General features: G+C 34.9%; 1 protein-coding gene across 31 annotated transcripts in view; it reads right to left on the bottom strand.

Annotated features, from left to right (window-relative positions):
- C2CD5 (C2 calcium dependent domain containing 5) overlaps positions 1–17152 on the bottom strand; it is a 67350-nt gene that overhangs the window by 34686 nt on the left and 15512 nt on the right. For 13 of the 31 annotated variants that reach the window (XM_025142027.3, XM_040671540.2, XM_015291690.4 and 10 more), the window contains 2 exons: positions 13360–13445; positions 7613–7721 (listed from right to left, as the gene is read on the bottom strand). In XM_025142027.3, coding sequence (XP_024997795.3) covers positions 7613–7721; positions 13360–13445 — 195 coding nt within the window. Of the gene's footprint in view, positions 1–5780; positions 5847–7612; positions 7722–13359; positions 13446–15921; positions 16117–17152 lie in introns of all 31 variants that reach the window. The other 18 variants (XR_005849994.2, XR_005849995.2, XR_005849999.2 and 15 more) reach the window with 3 other exon arrangements.

The following is a 17152-nucleotide window of genomic DNA, read 5'->3' as shown; positions in this document are numbered from 1 at the left end:
TGTTCTGCACTTCGTTTATTAGTCACACATTGCAAACTATGTGACTGATCTTCAGAAGAAACAAGCAAGAATTACTTGGACAGATCACAGCATAATTTAACCTTTTCTAGACTTGACACATCATCTTTGAAGGCAGAATTTTCCATACTGGTTCAAACTAATCTGCTGAAAAACACTACCAACATTAACTGCAGGGCTGTAAAGTTTATAGACCCTGTAACTTTTCCTTTTAATGGTAGGTGAAAGTCTCACGTGTTCAAAACGTGGCAGAAGAGTATCGTTTATTTTTTTCTAAAGCTGTCAAACCATCAAACTGGCAGTAGTAATTGAGTTTATGGAAAAAGGAAATTATCATGTAATACAACTAAAAATACTCAAATCAAATGATAACACATTTGAAGACTAAAAATAATACTGGTTTTGTATGTACATATTAAAAATTAAACCTAAAAGTAAACTATTATTAAGATAACTTATAAAAATAAAGATTTAACCCTCACCCTACTTCTCTAGCATTATAAGGTTCAAAAATGCTGTTCAGGTATAACAAAATGATACATACCATAACTAAATTGTCTCTGGAAAATTAGTGTGTCAGGACTAATTGTGTCACTCTAGCTTTTAGTTATCATATCAATCAATCATTCATTCTCTAACACTGAAGTCCTTACAGCTGTGCACAAGGTTCCTCTAATAACAGATGGAGTGGGACACTAAGTACCATACAGGAATATTTTAATTGATCCTATTACAGTAACAAGGACAGTCTACCGCTTTGATGAGCTGCTCTGTAATAAAGATACTCCTCATTTTAACTTCTACCTGTTGCTGTCATTTAGGCACAGTGAGTACAACTGATTTTAAAACAAGCAATCTTCAAAGGACATCTTGAAATGATGGGACTGTCAGTCAAAACTGGAGATAGCCTGCAGTAAACAAGGCACATTTTTAAAAACCACTACTCAGTGTCTATCTAATAACTAGTATCAAAAAATGAACTATGGGTATATTTTAAGGTCTTAAACAAGTCCAACTACCTGGAAACTTAAAGTATGTAAGAATGTTATTTTATCTAATACAGTCACCGAAAGAAACACAAAGACCTTCAAAGAAAACAAGAGATTAATCTCTCAACAAACACAGATGTTCACAGACAAGACTACTGCTTTCTGGCTGACTGCCATGCAGACAAATTACCTCACTGTACAACTGCAGAAATAAGATGACGTTATTTGGCAGAAATTCATGTTGCCACTGCATTTCCTATTAATGATTTACACTCCTCATGCTTTGTACGCTACATACACAGATCTTCCACATCCTGTACTCCTATACCTTCACAACCACGTTTCTGTTTTTGCTAGATAAACTAGCGCAAGAACCCTCTCTAAACTTCTGAATCCAAGAAGTCTTTCCCACACAACATCAACAAGACTGCATGGAGACAAAACAACCCAAAAGTTACAAAAAAACACTGAAAATATTTCTGCAGAAGATCAAAGACAGATTTCATTGTCTAGCAGAATTTAAACTACAAAGTGAATGAGAAAAAAAAAAACTACTGTTTTTTCTGATGAGAAGCATGGTGTGCTGAAGAACTTAGTATTCAAACTAAGAAGGAAGATATGAGCTTTTGTGCCTAATTCAGCTCAGAAAATGGATTTTATCCATTAAGATTTACCCACTGCAGTTCCTATTACCCTGCTAAGGTCAGTTAGAACTTGTACAATCTGCAACTTACATTCCAGTTTCCTAAAACTTTGTCAGCACTTTACAAATACGTTTTTCTGTTGTTTTGTAGTATTTTGGAAGGTGTCATTTCAACTAGCATCATTCTAGCTTTCTTCTAATATACCTTGGACAAAGTAAGAAACTGTACAACTACCTCTTTCCAATCGTAGAGTGGCACAGCATAAGGCTGACCAAAAATCATTTCACAAACCATGAAGGAAAACCATGATATCAAGATAATGGTTTTAGTCAAACCTCATGTTTTGAGATTAGAACAAGTGATCTGCATCAACAATTTTCTTCAAGACCCCCATTCTCATGTACTACCAGTTCAAACTGCAGTGGTGTAATAAGCAATAGCTGCATGGAAGCATCTGCGCAGCAAAAAGTCTATGCTGACTGTCACATCGTTAATCAAATTACAGAGAGATTTTTAGATCAACTAAAACAAACTAAATAGCAGTACTTAGTATTAGGGCAAAGATTTCTAAGAGAAGGACTTAAAAGGTAAAATTTGTTAACACATGAATCTTTAAGAGAATACCTGAACAGTATTCCACAGTCACTGACAATGAAGAACGTTGTTCAATTACACGGACATCTGCTCAAAACTCTCTAAATGAAAAACCACACATGCAGTTCCAAAGGAAATTATTTCTTAATTTAAGGGTGCATCTACTTCAAAAGAGAATATTCAAAAATCATTCACATTAATCATAAAAACCATTTGGAAATACACACCCCTCTGAAATAAACATTTCAGAGGAAAAAAGCAGAGTCAAATATTACCAAAAAACATCCTAAGTTAATATACATATTAATAAAGAACAAAAAGCTAAAGATTCATTCAGACACCATTTAGTTTTTATTCATCCTCCCCCGTTCAGAAAACCCCCCGACAACCACTGTACCGTTATTCTATCAATACACACTGATGTGCTACAAGTCAGTCTGGAAATTGTCCAAGAAAGAGCTAAAAGTCAACCTTAACATTTTGCTTGTTTTTTTTTTTTTTAATAGATCTGAACAACAGCCACTTTAGACTGTAATGAAAACATTCTGACGTTTTCTATAGCACTTTTTTCAAGTACACCACATTACCACTCCAGATAGCAATAAGAAATGTAATTTGCACATCCACTGCACGTTCGTATTTCTGTGACAGAAAAGCATTCAGTTTCAGGATCAAAACATTTTCAAGCTTTCCTCTTGCCTTTTCTCATGTAAGAAACAAGCATTCTGGAGAATTTCACACTCCAATAACAAGTCAGGAATATCACACAAGGAGCTCGGAAGAGCCTTGGGAATTATATTAACAATCTTTTTTCCTTTCATATTTCTGACTACTGGAGCTAAAGAAGCACTGTTAGAGCATCTCCCTGAAGCAGAAGGTTAAGCATGTAATTACTTGAGTACACTGGATACGTTAGTCTATGAAACAACTGTATGTGAAAGTGGTGTCTACTGAACAAGTTTCTTTTACTTGCTTAGGAACATTTCTTCTCTGTATTTAACCTCAAGGAAAAACTACCAAATGTCCACCCTTCTGGACCTCGGATTCCTTTCACACTTTTATATTTACAATACATCTTTAACATCCTTTTCCAGGATACGACAGAAATGTAATCCAGTAGTGCTCTCTTTTCCATAAATTTGTGCTCTTGTCTCTCTACATTTACACTGCAGATTTATCTTGACCACTGCTTATTCCTAACTTCACAAACATAACAATTATGTGTATAGTTAAATGACAATTTGTATTTTAAGAAGCTTATTTTCTCATCATCAAATTCAAGTCAGCCCTTACTTCCACATTTGATTTTCAAGCATGCTCAAATATCTGCATCTTTCCATCAAATATTGCTGTATCTTACATAATTATACAAACAACCTCCTGACTACTAGCAAAGAAAGAAAAGTAATTTCCTTCCATATCCTTTAGTGTCTGTTCAGAAGTTCACAGATTAAATGAAGCCTGAACAGTTCCTAAAAAGAAAATAATTTTAGCCTACTTATGGTTGTGATTATATCCTTGCTAACTGGAATGCAATGTGAATGCACAGTACTGTTTTCCTTAACCTTTAAAAGCCTCTTCTCTCCTTCAGGCCAAGCAACAAGAGCCTTGGCAAGAAATGTCTAGAAGAGGAAGATGAACAGAAATCTTAGACTTCTAAACCCTGTTTAGCAAATCTACACAACCCTGTCATTATTTCAGTTAGAGACAGAATTACAGTATGCCATCTGAACTCTACTACTAAATCTACTGCACACTGCACGTCACATGTAGCATCTGGTCTACTGTATTCCTTTGCTCTTCGTGTTCAGCAACAACCCTGGCAATGAAAAACCAACAGATGTGAATTTTGACTTGCTCAGTTCCTGACCAGTACGATAAATCAAGACTGCTAAGTAGAGAGCTGCTGACATGTATCAAGGCAACAGGAATATAGACAGTTCTGGCTCTCAGGGAAGTATTAACTCTAAAATTAATGCTCAATTTAGACTTCTCTACTCCAGAATTTCTGCATAACCAACACTTCTGGGTATAAATGCATATAACAGGCATATGTCTTTAAACCTTTAAACAATTTAGGCCACTGTTTTGAAATGAATTCATGACTAGCTGGCCTTTGGTTTTGTAGGCTTACATTACTAGATCACTTTCTAGCCTAGTTTAATCCAGTTTAGTGTCAGTACACAATTAATTTACTCCATTATTCTAATAAGATTTCCATAATAACATGAAACACCTTGAACCAGGCTACGCAACACCAATAATAAATCTGGAAATTTCATAACATTATTTTCATATGGAAATTAAAATTTAAATTAAGATATTCTATTCTATAACAAGAAAATAAACAAAATAAAACAGACAAAAAAGCCATAAAACCTCCTAATTCTGATGTTCCAGGACAGTTAGTGTGGGAAGAAACAAGGACACAAAAATTAGCAATTGGTTTCACATACTATCTGTAATCGAACTATCTGTAAAATGAAAAACGTATATAAATAATTAAACTAAAGGTTGGAGCATGACTGTGTGCAATTTCCAAAGACACAATACAGATGTGCGATGCAACAGTTCAGTAACAGGAAGGCAAGTTTGATTCTGGGGGTAAACAAACCCCCTGAAATCACCTTTCTGCCTTTTTACAGCATCGGTTTTAAAAACATTGGTGCTTGGCAGGCTTCACTGACTTGGATATTATGAGCATGGAAGTTATACCTCTGCTTCTTCCATGGTATTTCGTATTTCCAGAGGGAAGAAAGGGAATGTTTAAGAAAGGAGATTGTTTTTATTTCTCCCTGTAAGAGGCCAGTACTTTACATAGCTTTTATGTAGACTGCACCATAACTCTTCCATTTTCTCTGGAGCTGTATAAAGACGGTACATACTTTGATCCCTAAAACAGCATAAAAAGTAGAATGCTTGGGCTTTTTCACATTAAGTTTTGAAGAGACTTAAAAGCTTAAATAATTTTGCTGTAAAACTTGCAAGATAATTCTATCTTACAATACAAGATTTATGAACCAGCACATTCTAGACTACACACTACCCTCTCTGAAGAGACCAGCTTCTTAAGTCTATTTTTCTTGCTTTCAGCATACTTTATATCTGATATTTAGAACAAACATATTCATTGATTTCCTGAAATTAACAGAAGTACAGCCATTATTAAAGAAAGTGCAAGATCATGCAAAATAAAACAAAACAACAACAACAAAAAAATCACATTTGACATGTTCCCAACTGTGCAAAATCAGAATCCATTCTCTTTACCTAGCTTACTTGTTTTCTAGACCCAAGGCTTTTCAGGTTAGTATAATATTAGTCTTAGGAATACTATTTTATACTAGAACAATGTTTTGCAATTTTATGGAAAGCCTTTAACAACATTAGAACAAGACATTGAGGCATGATTACCATTAAACAGATTTAAATTTGAAGCATTAACCTAATCAATACCCTACAGCATATCTAAGAACTTCACTGAGCTGCCATAATTTCTGTCAGCGTATGTAGTACTGAATGACTAGTAAAATACCTGAATTGAAACTATTCCAGTCTAGCAGTTTGTATGATCTTGTGTTACCCATAATTCCGACAAAGGCTGAGTTCAAAACAGCAAATTAGTAGATCAGTTATAGGAGCAGAATAGTGAAAAAAAAAACTACCAACAAGAACACAATTGACAACATCACTCCACAGGAACTGGAAAGACACAGACAGCAGAGTTAATAAGAGGCTGAAATAGAAAGGGAAAAAAGGAGCATGCTATAGCAATCTAGCACTAGGCGTGATCAAAGTGTACAATAAATAGCAATTATTGTGTAATCGGTAAGTTCTCAAACAATCTCTTTTAGTCTTTCTTCCTCTTCCACAATTTCCTGCATGTTCACTTGCCAGCTTATGTAATTTAATTAATTTTTAAGCTTGACTCAAACGCTCTGTATGACCATCAGCACATCAGATTTTTTCTCTCTACTTCTTCACTTTCCCTCCCACTGGCACATCCTTTCACTCTCCTTTTTCAGTTTTCATTTTTTTGCAATATAGTGAGTTTGAAGTATCATGTATGTTACATACACTCGTCAGGAGCAATCCAAAAATCACACAAAAAAACCCCTTTAAGTTGCCAAAAGCCACTTAACTGTGCAAACGTGTGTCTCTATTTTATATTCTTATTCTGCTTGCAGTTTTTTTTTCATTTTGTCTTATCATATAGTAAATTTTACATGTAAATGTTCCGTATCATAAATGTAATCTGTACATGATACGTCATATCTGTATCATGCGTGTCAAAATACAGACAGTTGTGACAAATTTGTATCAAAAAAGAACAAACAAATTATACATTGACATTACTCTTAATATTCTCTCTACTTCATAAATAAAAGCTTAAAAATATGGAAAAAAGAACAACAATCTGCACTCAGATGCTTTAAAAATTTCCTAAAGTAATTTACTTGAATTCAAATCAAGTTTGAGATTTTATTTCGTATTATCAGTTTAATGCAGCAACAATCTTCCTGCTTCAAGGATTACGTGCCTTGAAGGAAAGGAGAAAGGTTTCTGGTTGGTTTTTTTGTTTGTTTGTTTGTTTGCTTTTTAATTTTTTTGAAAAAGATGCATTTGCACAAACTTTATGTTCTATTACTCCTGGCCAGTGCATGCAAAACTACTACAGGTGCTACTGTATTCTCTCATCTGTTTACATTTTAAGTGCACCGATTACCTCCAACTTTTTACCGAGCATTTCTACTTGTCTCAATTAATTTAACATCAAAAGTATTCAGAGTCACTTAATGTTGATTTCAGAAACATGCAAAAATACATGTTTCATTACTGGAGTTCCCAGGTAAATATTAAATGAAAACATTAAAAATTGTTCTGTGTATGTTTTTAAGTAAAAATGTAACACTTTAAAGATTTTACCAACTAAGGTTAAAAACACATATTGAGCTAGAATGCAGGCATTAGCCCTTAAGGATTTCAAAGAGCTAAAAATTAGAAAGCATTTATAAGTATATATAAATATTTCATCTGATTTTTGTTTGAAAGGAAAACTTGCATCACGCTTAAGTATTCAGAAGTAGCCAAAAAATAATTCAAGTCTCAATAATTCAAAGACAGTTCTTGGTACGAAGTTACTGCATCCCACATACTTTAGAATTTCACTAACTCGATGAGAAATTCCTCATTGACGACAAACCCTTTGAATGCCTATTATTTTTCAAGCTTTATTTACTGCTCTTACTATACATTGTTAGAATATATTTGTATTAATAAAAATACTACTACCTCATAACATGTTAAGGATTAGAAGTACATGGTCATCACGATAGAACTTAGGCAAGATATATTGTGTCAACGTACCAGGATTGTGAATGCGATCCAAGAGCTTCACAGAACGGGCACTAACAACGCCACCAACGTGGACAAGGAAGCCTGGTGGAAAGGCCGTCAAGGTAAAAAATGGAAATTCCTGTCATGATTAAAAATAAACATCAAATGACTGTTCACCAACTACTGCTAATTGCCACTAAACATGCAGTGAACTTATCATTGCCCTGAAATACAAATAAAGCAGTTACAGAGGGCCAGACGTATCCTTCAGGCTTACTAGGCACTATGTAACCATACATCCTTACATACCAACGGTCTAAGAAAAGCAGAGTTATTCTAAAAATGTAAAACTACTTTTCCCCCATAGAGTTGCATCCTAACGTAGTATTAATTAGTAACCAAAGCTCTACATGTTTGAGTTAACAAAGCTTTTATTGGTCTGCCTTTAAGAAGGCAGCTAAACAACACACGTTTGTTAACTGATAAAACATAAAGGATTATTTTTCTCCATTTTCTAGGGCTTACTGTTATAACTGAATGCAGTTCGATCCTGAAGCACAGGGTAAAGCTAACTGCAGTTTTTTTAAGAACCTGTCTTGGTAGAGGAGGACGCATCTACAAATGTACTAGCAGATTGCTCTGCAAGTGTCATAAGCTCTAAATATAAGTAGTAAACATTCAGCTTTTGGAACAAAGCCTAAGCCTTCTATGAAATACAACTAAGTTCTTAAACCAAGGAAATTCACTTCCAATTTCATTCATTTAAATGAGTTTTACAAATTCGTTATTGAAATCAGCAATTAATAAGTTTTAGTAACAGTTTGAAAATGTTAATACAAGAGGCCATTAAGAGATGATAGCAATTTTTCATTACGTACATGACAAAATCCTTCACATTCAAACGTGGTGAACCCAAAAATGGGAAGATTTTATTTTCTACACTATTACATACTCTATAGCATATTTATGGGGGGAAAGGTGACGGGTTAGTGTTCAGCAGTTCTCAACGGAGAGGCAAAAATACAAAGAAAAATCATGCAATCGTAGTTTGTGTAGTGATGATTGGTTAAATGAATAAACAGCGTAATTGTATATGAGAAAAAGTACAGTACAGATTCCTTTCTCACATACTTAATGCGCTTGCAACAGTACAGTGCAACTGAGCTTCCACTTAAACGGTGTACATGCTGCAAACTAAATGAGGATCGTGGTTCTTCCAGCAATACATGGCATGAAAAGCCTTTTTGAGCAAAAGTCCAAGGCAACGTTTAAAATGACCACTTCAGGATTATTACCAACCATACGAAGTTTATTAGAACTCCTACAACTCTTAGTAAGTTCTACAAACTACATTTTTTCTGTATCTTCACTTCTTTTACAGAATTTCAAACCTGCAGCAAATTTTGTCATCAATAATAACAATATTGACTACCACAAGCAAAAAAAAAAACCCAAAAAACTACTGTAGTTGTTTCATGAAGTGATTAAAACACAGGATGATTTCACAATAGGAATCTGCAAACCTGCCTGGCTGATCTGTCTCCAGGAGCACCAATGGATCTCTACAGAGGACTAGAGAAAAGATTCCACCAGAAGGCTTCACCAGATCTTGAATTGCTCTGCAGGTTATCAGAGCAGCCAAAGACCCTGACCACAACACAACCTACTTCTTTCCTGTACAGTTTTATGACAAAAAAAATATACAAATCCCAGTACAGCTTCGTCAACTGTTCAGTGATCCACAATACAGTGACAATATTTTTTTCTCCTGTGTAACTCCATGACAACCATTATGTGTAACTTAAACATATACAAAATATATACACATACAGCAAACATACATTTGCTGTGCCCCCTGAATAGTTATCCTGCACTAGTAATGTTAAAAATTAGTAACTAGCTGTCTTAGAACTGTAGAAACTGATTATAGAAAGTTCAATGCATGCTATCTCTATGAAATATACATATATTCACTCTTACGCTATGCTTAGTGTATGTAGTGAACAAAGTAAATGTTTTCACTCTGTGCTCTGAAGTACAGGGAAATCAAATGCTTATTAATCTGTATTCAGAAGCTACTTTACACATTTTCATAAGACTTCACACTGCAAGTAATTTTAACACGTTCAGACACCCAGCCTGCTTAGTTTACAAACTAGGAATAAATAATAGCATCATTTTGTCTCAATCAGTACACTCAGATGCATTCATAATAGCATATCCAATATGCTAAAATTAGGCCTATGTCCTCTCAATTAATTTTACCCACAAACAACTCTCAAGAACTCACTGAAGTACTCAAACACAGCCCTTACTCTATTAACAATGTGTCTCACTCCTTCTGATGCACATAGAAGGCCGTCACTTATTACAATAGCCCTTTATTTCTATTTTTCCCAAGCTCTCTCTGAGGGTTTATTTATTATCGTCTTAGTCAATATACCACAAGATCCAGCCTCAACTACACATGGCCATCTCTAATACATCAAGAAGATTAAGGTTATTCTTGTTGCATACAAAACCTGGTTCCTCTGAACCAGATGCCATAGTTGTATATTATAAATTTCTTCCATTACTGTACTTTGCAATGGACCTTTAAAACAAGGTGGCACGAACACAGAATCTTCCCATGTGTGTGAAGACACGATGACCTTAATTTTCCAAGCTACAACTGAAGACAGCCAATTATTTTTACCAATACTAAATGGTAAATTGGGTGTTGGACTCAGTGATCCTCATGGGTCTCTTCCAACTCAGCATATTCTGTGATTCTAATTCACTACATCATTTCTCAGTTATTGACTGCATGGACTCTCAAAAAAGTATGTCACCGATTCAATCCTTGCAACTACACTGAGATTTTATAGCCAGCATTTGGAGAAAGCTTGATGAGGCTACAAGAAAGTCATTGCCATGTTTAATACAGTGCCTTAAAACACTTGCGTGTATACATACATGTATTGCTAGTATTCAAACTGTATTTTACATACGTTACACACAAAATAATGAAAAAGCACATGGAACAAGGCTACACACACACACACATACTGTGGTGCTAGTGCCAGGGAAGCAGTTCTCGCCTTTCTCTCCAGCCATTCCCTTATTCCTACCATAGTACTACTCCCTCAGGTATTGCCAGTGATGCTGACACATTCATGGAGCTTTTGGCACTGAGCCAGAGTGGACATTTCATCCATACCAAAATGCTGTTCATTTCCTCTTTGAGTTATGTTATTCTAGACGTGTTTGCTGTGCACTTACACCACATGGCCAAATAATCTCAGAATTTTTACTTCAAATGAACTGAGGGGTGACCTGGATAGGAGTAAGAAGTCACTGGAAAGAAAAGTTGCTTAAGTCAGCAGTGCAGCCAAAAGAATCAGAGAGAGAACTGTGTTGTAACACAACAGTGATCCAGCAGTGCTCTTCAGATGAATATCAGTGGATCTCTGTTTTGTTAAAGGCAGCAATAAAGATCTCTCAAGCACTTGCAGAATGCAAATACGGAGGAGTAACATTTGTCCAAGTTGAGTTTGAAAGAGATTTTAATTACAATCAAGAGCAGTGCTTGACTGCATCTGTGAAAACACAAGCTAATTTTTGCGTACTGACAGAGGCAATACACATTTCTAGGCAGAAGTACACAGAAAATAGCTGTGTCCTACAGTTAACACCTGCAATCAACAGGGATCCTGTGAACTGCTAAAAATATATTTATATTAAACAACACATGTACACATTTTCCATGGCTGGTGTACTTTCCCAAGAAAAAAAGTAACAGTTAAGATAATTCTTCTGATTTCCAATTCAGTTTATTAAGTAACAGACTAACACATATTTGATTAAAGAAGCTGAGGAGACATCCAGTTAAATGAACTGCTTATAACATGCCTTAGAACTACCCATATGCTCAAATAATCTTAGTTAAGATTCAAAAGAGCTGACTATGCATTCAACACACGTGGCGATATAATAGACATATCATTTTACTCTTTGCTTAAGTGCTACCCTAAATAATCCACACAGCTAACTACAATGCACTATGCACGTGTGGAACAGTGAAACAGACAAAAAATACTCCTGAGTGCCAAAGATATTTTGAGCTATATGTATCTCCCCATCCTTCTTATTTGTTCTGACTAAATATCTGGAAGAGGGCGAGAACAACAAAAAGCAAATCCAACATAAAATCATCAAAAAGACAACAGGAGCAATTTTTTCTGTGTCGATTAATAGTCTTCCTGCTTTGCTACATGTTGATCGTGTTAGAATTAATAAGAGATTCAACATGTTTCTACCTCATTTTATGGTATTTCTTCAACTTGGCAGTATACAGGTCCTATCAAAATAATTTGCAAATAATACAAATTCCAGATATACGTTAACTGTACTGATTTTACATTTTTAATTGTTTTTAAGAAGATTCATGAAGAAATAATAGGTAAGCCAAGAAACGTCTAAAATGTTAGGAAAAAAAGGTAAGAGAGAAAAATTGATCTTTTTGAAGGTTCTTTTTCCTCCAAGCTACCACACTAAAAGCACAGCTACAGATTTGTGTTTAAAAGAGAAATTATAACTGAAACGTATGAACATGCAAAATGTAAATTAAGCCAAAGTATATCTGATAAATGCTTTAAAACAGAAGAGAAAAACTAAAAAAAAATATATAAAATTCCTGCATAAGCAAGATTCCAAAGAAATCTGAAGAAACCTCACAAAGAAAATCAAAACATTAGAAATTATTGCTTAGAAATCTTCAATACCAAAAAAAAGCTACAAAGAGTCACACAATGTTGTAGAACATACCCGCCTTCTACAGAACCTATGAGGCGATCCTCTCTTAGCAATGGACAACACAAGAAATGAGAAGAGAATCATCCACTTGACTCAAAATAACAGCTATTCACTTCTATTTCACAGATGCAGCTGATTTTATTTTCAACAACTTACACAGGTTCTACATAAGTAGCTCAGGTATTCAGGATTTGTAATTAATAGCAGAATATTCCACATTTCATCCTTCAAGACACCTCATTAATAACACAGCATTTTAACCATAGCACAATACACCGTAAAAACGTTGCAAAGACCTTGTAGACATTTTTAAACAATTGAAAGGAACTAAAAAAAGTGTTTTGAATTTGCTATATACTCATTATAGATTGATGGCATATAAACAAATGGAATTTTTGGTCTTATAGAGGTTCTTCCAAAACTTGTAAATCCCTTTTACTGTTTGGGAACTGAATTGTTTAAGATATCATCTTACAAAGGTTACATGCACATCATTTCATGTAGAACAAACAAGGCTGAACTGCTATGCAACAACTCTATTTTCTTCCAAATGGCAGTTTTCTCAATTAATTACGGGACTTTCACCTCGTTTGAAGTTATTTCAATGTTTCTGACTTGGACTTCTACAAAAATTCAACTAAATACATGACAATAAAATATTAAACAGACACACGCATCCATAGCTCAGACACTGAACAGCAGTAACTCATGCTGTAACTTTTTTGTAATACCCACTGTAATCACCTGAGTGTAAGGACTAATGTGCATACATTATACTTCCACTACTCTTACAGCTTTAATAATATATTAGAATTCAGGTGAGTTTTTTTAATTATTAAACGTCTATTAAACATTCAACATCTATAGTAAACTTTCAGACAAAAAAAAAAGTGCATCTTTTTAAAACAGACAGTAACAGGAAACCTACTACAAGCTTAATTTTCTCCTTAGTATATCAGAAACGTAAGTATAAAATGCCTTACCCTTTGTTCCAGAGCTGACTGAGTCTGCTGTCTTAAAAGAGTTTTAAACGTCCCCCCTTCTTTTCCAGCACTCCCACTGCCCATTCCTAAAGAGTACCAGTACAAATGACATTTAAAAAATAAATACAAACATATTATTTGCAATCAAAGTTCGGTTTAAAAACATATGACGCTGCGATTGAAAACATACAAACTATTGCCTTAAATTTACATGGAAAAAATGCTGAGCATCACAGTTTAAGCATTTGGGTTTTGTGAGTGGGGCAAGGTAGGAAGGTGATGGGTTTTTTTAGTTTATTTTTAAACTGCCTAGCAGTGCTTTTCATCACTATAGATTTGGATAAAAATTTCCTGATCTAAGACCTTTTCCTGACATCAGCCTGAATGAAAAAGGCTTCAAAATGCAACGTCTTTCAAGATTTGGGCTTGCAATTCTTTTGTACAACATAAACCTTTAATTTCAATATAGAATCATAGAATGGCTTGGTTTGGAAGGGACCTCAAGGATCATCAAGCTCCAATCCCTGCCAACCTCTACATTTAATAGGAAAACAGATATATAGATCTCCCTCCTGTGCTTTCCATGGAAAGCTTCAACACTAGAGCTTCAGAGTCCTTGCCTAAAAAGGGCTGGAAAGTCACCATTAACACCACACTGTTGAACAATTCTGCTGCACTCCTCTATAGTAAGCTATACTTCTCTACTTGCATTATTGGTTTAAAAAAAAAGAAAGAAAAGAAAAAAAAACTGCCTCCCAGAGTTTCAGAGTTACCAAATCACCTTTCCTAACCACCAGGAGGTGACTGCACACTATTTCAGCAATAGCTGTACACTGCATGAGTGAGACTAAAATGAGAATTGCAAAGATAGCACAAATCCTTTGAACTGGAACATATGGTAGTGATATTTAACATAAACACCGTGAGATATTCACTCATTTGATTCAATCAGATAAATTTAGCAATACTGCTCAGCATTTCCAACTGCCACACTTATCTGATCGCTACATTTTCATACACATAACCTGCAGATCATCTGTAAATAAAAAACAACAAATAAATTATAATTTTGCATATCACGGGTAATTGTTCCGTTTCTTTTTTTGCATATTTCACTTCCACCTCCAGCCCCTAATTAAGGAACTTCTCTGAAGAGCCATAAAATTTATCAGATACATAAAACACCTTTGCCAGCAAGGATCTGTTACCAAGGAACAGTATTCTATACTGAGCACTGCGAGATGCAGGTTATATGCATAACTGTATCATTCGTTCTATGGTTAGAAATCAAAAAAGGTAAAAAATAAGCACATACCAAGATTGTGTTTTTCCTACAATAAACACAATACTGGTGAATCAGATTTTCTTGGTAATATTTCGTGCCTAAAAATACGCTATCACTGGTACTTATCGTCTCTAAACCCATCAGTGCTAACTGGACACTGCAATAATATGCACCTACATTTAGGAAAGCGCTAAGAAAAAGGATAAAGAACAAAAAGACGTGTCAGGAGCAAGATGAAGTACAAACACACTACAGTGCAAACGCTCATGAGTGAGGGCAAGATTTTCTTTTACAGTAATTCTAACTAATTAAAATACATGCTAGGTACCTTTCTCTTGCTGTTAAGCATCAATTTCATTCATGTTTATTTGTACATATACATCAAAGCGTAATTACTTCTAAGAAAAGACAGGGAGATCTAGAAATACTGCTCTTAATATACATTAACTTCATCTCTAACACTGTCAAAAAATAACCAGGCTCTCATTGCCATTTAATTACATATACTGTAAGTAGATACTATATATATTACGTATACTATATAAAGACTATAACTACTAACAAATATTTTTAGCTGTTCTTGGATAAGGAAACAATAGGATTAGTATCTGTATAGTCCCATCAAACAAGTTTTAATTGCTTTTAACTATTTGGCGTTGATCTAAATATCATTGTCAGGGACTATACAATATTAAATACAGACAAACATAGCATCAACACTGGACAAAAAAAAAATACGATCTAATTAAAATAGATTCTACAGACAAAAAAGGCACTAATATCAACTGAATAATTTAAATGCATGCCAATGGAATGGAAAAAAGTGCAGTACAAATAAAAAGTCTGTACGAACTTTGCTTGATGCACATTAAAGAGCAGAGCTGGTAGCCATCTGATAGCCATAATTCCAAAAGTTATGAATGAATTAATGAGCAAGTGCTTGTTCCATGCAAAACAGAGGAACAACAAGCTGAAGGGAATGAGAAGGGGGGAAAAAAAGTCGATTTAGTCCAGTTACCAAAGAAAATCGGGAGGGGAAACGAGGAAGTTCTTTAGCGTGAATTACATGCTTCAAATCCTCTATGGCGTGAAATTCTGAAGCTGTTGCAAGCTTCTAGGGCACAGCTGAGAGATGGTATGGATAGTCATGTAGCCAGCAGTTTTCAGAGGCTAACAAAAACACTGGGTTATAGAAGGCTGTGTGTTAAATGTCCCTATATCAAATAGCAACAACATTTGCTTAAAATGTTTAAAAGGCCATAATAGATTGATCCTACCAGAAGCAGCCAGAAGCAGCTCTTCAGTGAAAGAAACACTTTTCCTCAGAACAACTGGGCTGACATGGCTAGAGTGTAGAGGGTAAAGGCTAGACCCCGAGAGGAGGAGACAGGACTTTTTAAGATGTGGGGAATCACATGAGAGTGTAGGGGAGCTGGGAAACAGGAAAATCCTAGGTCCCTGTGGGGAAGGTGCTGTGGAGGAAAGTAATAGAGACAAAAAGATGTAGATTCAGAAGATGACTAAAGAAACAGAAAAAAGAAAGCAAAATGAAGCATTTTTTTTTCCTCCAAATGAACCCACACTCATTGCTAAACTATTCCTCAACATACAAAGAAATGGAATGACAGTACAGCTACACAATATGAATGAGAAGCACGTTATCAAAAATCACAAACTGATTATTTTTAAATTCTCTCGTTTTATTAAAAAGCCTTGATAATCTAATATTTCTTTTAAATTGTATACAAAATTTGACAGGTGTTATGGAATAAAGGCTAAATAAGAGATTACTTTCATCACTTTGGTGTAAACAGTTCTTTGGATTCTTATATCCTGTTGAATTCTAAGGTCCCACCAAGAAAAGGAGTTCCTACCTTTTCAATTTCCTCCAAATATCACATCAAACAATACACAATGCTTTTCGTCAGCCTCATATTCCTATTACTTTGCAGCAGCATAAAATAGATCACTATGCACAGAAGAAATCCAGTTTCAAACCAAAACAAGCCTTCTCAGAACTGAAAAGGTTTCCCTTTTATTTAGAGCATACACAGATCAGAAAATGTAATGCAACCACAGCCGTATTTCCTGTAAGATATTAGCATAGCAGTCTCCTGATTTGGAGCTACTGAAAACTGGACGCTTAAGCAGATCCAAGTTTCCATCTCTCCTGTTTAATTATTCATACTGTGAGATTGTGGTATCTGCATTCTTTTTCCAGGTCAGTCTCCATCTCAAGCAAGTGAACATACCAGCTATCTGACTGAGAAATAAAAGACTATCGTGTATTGCAGAAAAATGAGGAAATACTTCATTTTTCACATCAGTCAATCTGGAATCTCAAATTTTATGTTTAATAGGTTGTGTCAATACAACAACGGATATTGTTTTAGTACTAACCTCTCTAACTTTCACACAGAAACATTCCAATAACACTGCAGTCTTTGGAAAACAGAGGTCCTAACATGTACTGTGTATTGTTAGAAGCAACATAATAAATTCAGTACA

The sequence above is a fragment of the Gallus gallus genome, chromosome 1 (assembly GCF_016699485.2).
Source record: "Gallus gallus isolate bGalGal1 chromosome 1, bGalGal1.mat.broiler.GRCg7b, whole genome shotgun sequence".
NCBI lineage: Eukaryota > Metazoa > Chordata > Aves > Galliformes > Phasianidae > Gallus > Gallus gallus.
This window is presented reverse-complemented; position numbering and strand designations above follow the sequence as displayed.